Source organism: Bombus bifarius, unplaced genomic scaffold, assembly GCF_011952205.1.
Source record: "Bombus bifarius isolate JDL3187 unplaced genomic scaffold, Bbif_JDL3187 scf7180000008643_frag, whole genome shotgun sequence".
Classification (NCBI taxonomy): Eukaryota; Metazoa; Arthropoda; class Insecta; order Hymenoptera; family Apidae; genus Bombus; species Bombus bifarius.
Genome location: NW_022884767.1, coordinates 4,092 through 12,325, shown reverse-complemented (window position 1 = coordinate 12,325; position 8,234 = coordinate 4,092). Strand labels below are relative to the sequence as shown.

At 43.4% G+C, this 8,234-nt stretch overlaps 1 protein-coding gene across 1 annotated transcript; it reads left to right on the top strand.

Annotated features, from left to right (window-relative positions):
- Positions 1 to 1,430: 1,430 nt before the first annotated feature.
- Positions 1,431 to 2,462, top strand: LOC117213295. The gene is made up of 3 exons (XM_033458663.1): positions 1,431 to 1,768; positions 1,844 to 1,915; positions 1,994 to 2,462. The coding sequence occupies exons 2-3, from the start codon at positions 1,868 to 1,870 to the stop codon at positions 2,405 to 2,407; spliced, it is 462 nt and encodes a 153-aa protein (XP_033314554.1). The 5' UTR covers positions 1,431 to 1,768; positions 1,844 to 1,867; the 3' UTR covers positions 2,408 to 2,462.
- Positions 2,463 to 8,234: the final 5,772 nt, after the last annotated feature.

Here is an 8,234-nt window from a genome sequence, read left to right as displayed (position 1 = left end):
GATTTTTATTTGAATGTAAAATGGCTTAGGTTATTATATATATATATTATTAGCTAGATAATATATATTTTAGCGTTGCTGGATTGGATAGGAATGTGAGATTTTTCGTTGTTTTATATAAATTTATTTTTACGTTTGACTTCTTCTTCTCTTTTAATTTCGCTGTAGTAGTTTGCCGTTAGGACCGAAACTCAATTCATTTACTACGATGGATTCTGTCACCACGATTTTCTTGCCTTTTGAGTTTAATAATCGAGGATGATTCTAACGATCCTCTCTGTGTGGGACTCGTGTGATTTCGCAAGCCTTGCCCAAAGACGGGTAATATTTTACAAACAGTGGGAGGAGGAATGCGAAGATCGATGGGTGTTTTCGATAAGCGAAAACACCGTTTGCACAAGCCAACACAGCGAACGATCCTTTGGTTAAATTCTCGAAGGGAAACTGTTCTGTTATATCTCTCTTTCAATCGCATGCAATGATGGCAAGAATATCAGTTAATAGCAATGCCGGTATTGTTCTTAATTTTCGATTGACCCCGACGATGTATTTAATAGTCCTTTCTGTGCGGGACTTATGTGATTTCGCAAGCCTTGCCCAAAGACGGGTAATATTTTACCAACAATGGGAGGAGGAATGCGAAGATCAGCGGATGTTTCAGTAGTTGAAAACACCGTTCGCACAAGCCGACACAGCGGACAACTCTTTTGTTAAAAGTTTAAACAATGATTCTATCTTCAAAACCGTTCACGAAAATAAAACGAAATCGATGATAGGAAGTTCTAATTCAATTCTCGAGGGCAACGAGATTACCAGAGAAGAAGGAAATTTTCAAAATTAATTTTCTTACCTTGAGGAGTAGGTGCTGTCTGGTGCCATTGCCTCAGCCGCTCCGGTGGTCGTCGAAGTTTTGTTGGGTTTATTATTTGAACTCGAATATAGTTTACTATCAACTCTTACTTTATTTATCTATTTTAATACAGACTGAGCAATTCACTTAGCTGGATTAATACCGCAATTACAATGCGCGTTTGTGTTTAAACGATGAAATGAGGACTTCAAAGATAAAATTTTCTTTTTACTTAGTCGCGACTCTCTTTTCTTGACCGAAAAACTAAAGACCCCGAAACGCAAAATACTATACAAAATTTCTAAACGCAGTGACGAGCGCAATAACGAACGTAGTAATAAATTAATAATGGGCCGTAATAACAAACGATCACAAGAATTATGAACAAACTAATGAGCGAAGAATAATGAGCCGTAAGGAATGAACACTATAAAAAATGAACGAACGCAAATTATAAGAAGAATGGACACTATAATAATGAACAAAGAATAATGAACCGTAATAAGAATGTTCACCAGAATAATAATGAGCGCTGCGCTATGTTGCTACGCTTATTTATAATGCCATCCCCCACGGGGTGGTGGTCCACTGGGGGTACGCTTCCGTGGGAATCGGGATGTTGCAGTTTGGGCTTCTTGGAATCGTACGTGACAAAATGCAAATTCCATATTTCGACTTAGTTTTTATCAGTCCTGTGTTCCGCTGAGCTAGCGTCTAGGAGATTTGAAGCATTCCACGCTGATCTAATCCTTTCCACGAGAAACTTCCACGTGCTGTACCGTGGGAATTACCGGTGTTCTTCGGCGCGTGGAAGGGCTGGTGGCTGCAGCATCATTATCATTTCAATGTTTACTGGGTAAACACGCGCAACTCCGCTGCTCTCCCATAACAAGGACCTCCTCCTTCGAGTTGTTTTGCGTAAGTTTGGATGTTTGCATATTAAGGTTGTTTTTGTGATTTTGATTGTTTTTTCCTTTTTTGCTATTTCCCTAGGCTTCGGTGATCGACGTTCGAACAATGTTTGCGGAGTCGTTTCCATCAGAGGTTCCTTTCCAGACTTCCCTGGTACGTATTTAGTCTTGTTTTTAGTCCGCTTGATTCGTCCTGTTTCGTTTTATTTAAAATATACCGTGTTGTTCTCAGCCCAAGCGAAAGAGGGATTCCGAAGAACCCATGGGCGACTCGGGGGGACCAATCAAACGCATGCGGCCCTGTGATAAACCACGAGTATCAGAGTGGTTGGAGGAACTATTCAACATTGGTGCCGAGGCCGTGTCGAAATTGGGCTTTGACGATTTGGTTACTTTCGACGAGAATTTCTTCGATGCAGAGACCGTCGTATTGGAGAGGGAACCCCCTCTGGTTGAAATCGTTGATACCGATCGTTGCGTGAAAGTTCGTTTTGCGAATGAAATTCCCGAAGAGGTTTTGGAGGCACATCTTCGTCACCATGCTTCTGGGAGAAAGGGAATTTCCCCTGTTGTGCGCTATTGGTGTAGGCGTGAGTTCAGCGAACTTTATCCCGGAGCTCCTTGCTTCGATTTTGATTTAGTGTAGCTGCTTCAATTTCGTTGGTTCGCTGTTTGATGTTCCTTATTATTATTAATTTTTTGATGTATTTTGTTTTGTGTTCATATATATATATATATATATATATATATTTTGAATGTGATAGTGTTAGGTTATCTATTTTACGTTTGTTATTTTTTTCAATTTTATATTTCCCCCCTTTTAATTAATTATATATATATATTTTTTTTTACATTTGTAGTTGCGCATAGAATTTATTAAAGAAAAGTGTTAACAATGTGTTTTCATGATTTGTTTCTCGCGCCTGACTTCCATTAATCCCTAATATTCCTGTCGCCATGACGCGTGTAAATCCAACATGGCTGCTCATAAATGTCATCAGTAAAGTTTTTAGTGACGGGTCTTTAGTTTTGTTTGATATCGAAGTAATTTTTCGTCTGTCGCTCGTTTTTCCTTATTCTACCGCAATTGGAACATTTATTTATTAATATTGTTTTAAAGTGACAATAGTATAATATGTATATATATATATATGTTTATGTTGTGTGTCACTTCAATATGGCTAATGTTTTGTAATTCTTCGATTGCGTTATTTATTGTTTTGAGTAGTTTATTTTATAGAGTATTCGATAATATAAAACATATGCACTCACACATACATACATATATATATATATATGTCGGATCAGGATTCGAATTCTGGGCGCGCGACGACTCTTCATGTGGACTAGCCATCGTTTCACAAAGCCGAGATTTTATTTACACGTATATACAGGTCTATCACTAAGCTTAACAAATAATAAGTACAACTAATAATAAGTCTAACAAACACTAAGCCTAATGAATAATACGATCTACGAATAATTAAATTAAATAATACTATTAGCAATGTTTGAGTTCAAACGAATCCACGGTCACCGGGATAACTCCTTACTAAGCGAAACTAACTTAGACGCAAATGCGATCGTCGAAAATGCTCGATGTATCACTCTCCAAGGCAATCGCAAGAATGCCAGCCTCGTGGAGATTTTTCTCCCTGTACGATTGCATTTTGTTTTCTATCCCCGTTTGGAAGCATCGAGAAGGTTCCAAACGCCGTTGCTAGGCACACTCGTTGGAAGCATCGAGAGAGTTCCAAACGCCGTTGCTAGGCAGTTTCTGCCTGGAGTTTTGGTTACTAAATACAATGTATGTCCCATTGCATCGGCACCTCCGAGGCAACATCACACGTGGCTCGGCCCGCTCTCGAGGCCGCATGCCGCCACAACCACACTTCTCGGAAAACACATACAACCACTCCAGACCTCCGTTAGATAAAACATCCATCCCGTGACCGTGGCTACGTTCAGCGACCGATTGTCACCTCGAACCCAATCTCGCTTATTACAAATCTTAAACAATTACAACTATAATAAAATCTAGGCTAAGGTACTAGAGGATGTTCCCAAAATTTCCAAGGAAGGGCTTCGGCTTTCCTTTCATCTCCGACACGGCCATCCTGACTATCACACGTCCTCGGGTGTACCTTCGTCAACAAAACAAAAGGAAACAAGATTAGTGTCATTGTGATTAGCATTCAAAGTGCCAGTTGCATTCTGCGTGCTTTCAGTCGGGTCGTAATGACATGACGGACCATTCTCGATTTCACACCCAAATGGGTCTCATCCTTCGAATCGCACATACTCTCAAAGTTCGTTACATAACCAGCTTCGTAACACGATCGCTGTCAACACTAGACCGCCTCCAGCCTCGTGACATTGTCACTGTCGGTACTAGACCAGCTCCAGCTTCGTGACATCGTCGCTGTCGGTACTAGACCAGCTCCAAATCCGTGACATTGTCGCTGTCGGTACTAGACCAGCTCCAACCTCGTGACATTGTCGCTGTCGGTACTAAACCGGCTCCCAGCTTCGTGACATCGTCGCTGTCGGTACTAAACCGGCTCCCAGCTTCGTGACATCGTCGCTGTCGGTACTAAACCGGCTCCCAGCTTCGTGACATCGTCGCTGTCGGTACTAAACCGGCTCCCAGCTTCGTGACATCGTCGCTGTCGGTACTAAACCGGCTCCCAGCTTCGTGACATCGTCACTCCCAGTGCCTGACCGCACTGAACTCCGTCCCATGGCCGCACCTGGGCTCATATAATTCTACGATCCTCTGGGATCGGGGTACTCACATCGCCATGGTCACTGTTCTCGTCATCACAACAGACATCCAACTCCGCAGGAATGCGACTATCCGGCATTTTCCTTAACCTGTCATGACTGTACTTGTATGACCTTTTCCCATCCAGTGTTTTCAAGGTATATCGGTCTCCTTCCAGGACCTCCGATATCACAAACGGACCCCTGAATTTTGGATCCAATTTTGTCTGGTTCCTTTCTTCATTTTGGCGTAGTACCAAATCACCAGGATTAAACCTAACTACTTTAGCTTTGGTTTTATCGAATCTCTCTTTGTCATACCTAGCACTAGTTTCCATCTCTTTTATTGCCTGTTGTCTTACACTGGAGATATCTATTTCTTTTTCCTCGATGTTATCAGGTAGTAATAAGTCATACGGTCTTGCTGCTCTACCAATCAATAACTCTAAAGGACTCGATTTGGTTACGCGGTTGGTGGTGCAATTCAAAGCCAATTGCATCTCCCCGATCGCGTCTTGCCATGAACGCCCGGTCGTTTCTACCGTTGTGAACATATTTTTTAACGTGCTCATAACACGTTCTACTTGCCCATTGGCCCTACTTGCACCGGTCGCGATCAAATGAACTTTGATTTGTTTGCTTGCACAGAATTCTTGAAATTCCCGGCCCGTGAAACATCTACCCTGATCTGCTATTATCCGACAGGGACTACCGAACAAAAACACGGCGGACTTAAGTGCCTGGATAACGCTGAGCGAATCCAATTTGCGTGTGTGATATAAGTGCACGAATTTCGTAAAGGCATCGATCAAGACGACGACATACTCTTTCGAGTCATTCTTGCCACTCAGCTTGCCCGTTATGTCCATATGCACCGTATGCCACGGTATGCCGGTCTTAGGTATAGGATGCAGTTCAGCCTGTATTTTACCTGAACTAGCCTTCGAAACTCTACAAGCATGGCAGTTCTCGACAAACTTGCGAACATACTTCGCCATTCCCTCGAACCAATAATACTCATAGAGCTTCTCGAGCGTTTTATCCCATCCTAAGTGCATAATTGACTGATGCACATGGTTGATGACGGACCATCTAAAACCTCTCGGAACAATGGGTAAGCAAAGGGTTCTGCCCTTTCGTTGTACTTTACGGTAAAGTGTACCGGATCGCAGTTCGTAGGTATTCGCGATATCTTCCGCGAGCTCTTCGTTCTGTAATTTATTAACGATTTCGGAGATTTGCGGATCGCGACGTTGTTCCGCTAATAGCCAGTCTTCGGAGATCTCGGCCAGATTAATCTCTTTCTCTGCGACCTTGTCTATCATACGGCGATTCAAGTCTACGGGGTTTCGCGAAAAGAAATCTACGTGGGCCATTCGTTTACCCTCTCGATACATGATGTCAAAATCGAATGTTTGCAAATAAGCCCACCACCTATAAACCCGGTCGTTTAAGTTTACTTTGTTGCTGGAGGCTTTCAAAGAATTACAGTCCGTAACTACTAAGAATTTCCGTCCATGTAAGTAGTGTCGGAAATGCTTAACGGCGCTTACTACTGCTAGTGTCTCCAGTTCGTACGAATGATACCTAGATTCCGCGGGACTGGTCCTTTTACTATAATATTCGATGACTCTGTTTTCCTTTTCGACTCTATGCATTAAAATAGCTCCATACCCCTCCGAACTAGCGTCGGTATGTAGCTCTATGGGACGATTGGGATCAAATATCGTTAACACCGGCGCGTCGGTCAGAACGGAAATTATCTGTTGTCTTATCTTTTCGTGCCTGTCCGTCCAAGTTATGTGCTTGTTACTAGAAGTGAGTGCGTACAAGGGTTTCATCACTTGCGAAAATTTAGGAATGAATTTTCGGAAGTAAGAGGCCAAACCTATAAACTGCCTAAGCTGTGTGACGGTCGACGGTGCAGGTAAAGAATTCAAAGCTTGTATTTTTCCCGGGTTTGGACGAACTTCTCCGTTACGAATTACATATCCCAAATAAAGTACCGACGTCTTCAGAAAAGAACATTTAGCGAAATTGAAAGAAAATCCGGCGTTTACGAGAGTGTTTAGTACAGTGTGCAACCTTTCTAGAGCTTGATCTATTGAGTCGGCGATTATTAGAACGTCGTCCAAATAAACAACGACATACGAATAAGCGAGGTCGCCTAAGGCCTTGAAAATGGCTCTCTGGAAAACGGCTGGTGCATTTTTCAACCCAAACGGCATCGTCACGTATTCGTATTGACCGTCGGGGGTAACGAACGCAGTATATTCCGTCGAGTTAGGGTGAATGGGGATCTGGTGAAATCCGCTAGCCATGTCCAGGCTAATGAAGTACCTCGCACTCTGCAATCTCGCGATTTGGTCAGCAATAAGGGGTAAGGGATACCGATCCGCGACCGTATTTTTATTCAGCGCTCGAAAATCTACGCACAATCTGTCTGAGCCGTCCTTCTTCTTCACGAGTATTATGGGGCTCGCGAACGGCGAATTACTAGGTTTTACAATTTGTGCTTTAATTAACTCGTCTATCCTCTCGCGTACTATTCTTCGCTCTTCCACGCTAAGCCTGTAAGGGCTTCTCTGCACGGTGACGTTGGGATCGATTAGCCGTATTTCCAACTGGCCAGTACTGACGCGAGTACGCGGGAAACCCGTAATGAATGATTCTTTAAATTGTTCGAGAACAGAGATTAATCGATCTTTATAGTTACCGATCACATCAGTGTCAACCTCGTTAATGTTGACCGCATCTTCCGCGACTTTACCACAAGCGTTAACGACCTTTGTTTTACAAATAACAAGGCTATCTTGCGCGATATTTACGTCGAATCCCTGGCTCAAAATCTCGCGACCAATCATGATGTCGTATTTTAGGTAATCGTCAGCAAGGACATGGAAAACTATCTCCAATGTAAGATCGTTAATACGAACAGTGGACAAAATCTGAAGTGTACTCTTAACACAAGTATTCCCGATCCCCCGCATCACTACCACATCGGTTATTCTTTTACCCGAAAATTTCGAGGCTAGGGACTCTTTGATTAACGAACACTCGGCCCCAGAATCAAAGTAAAATGGATACGACTCACCCAGATGGCTTAATCTACCAGCCGGAGCTTCTACTACACAGGAGTCGATCCGGCGTTCGTCAATGGAATCGTAGTTTCTTTTCCGCGATGATGGGCAATTAGGCGCGATATGTCCCTCCTCGTGGCATTTGAAGCAGGTCACCTTCGACGATGCGGCTGGTCGTTTTTCCTTCGGGTTTCGTATATCCTGCTCCTTCCCCGTTTGTGTTTGCAGGCGACACTCCGTTCTCCTATGCCCGTGAGCACCACAGCGGTAGCACTTAATCCGAGGAACTGATAGCCTGCTGCGTTTAGCTTCAGGTTCCGTTAGTGAATTTCTTGGCGAAAATGTCGGCTGATCGTTGTAAGGGAGAATCCTCATTTCATCATGAAATTGGTCCTCCGTCCTGATATTATTCGCGAGCGTTAGTCGCCGAAAGCGTCGATCTTGTGAACTCAGCATATAAAGGGCGAAGGCATTGATCACTTCGGGCATCGTTAGATCTTGCAACTTCATCTGCAGCATGGAGCGGAGGCGACTACCGTACGCTCCCGGAGATTCAGTCTCCGACGGTCGTTCTCTGGATATCCTTATTAACGCCGAAGCGGCTGTCTCTCTGCCACCAAAACGCGAAAG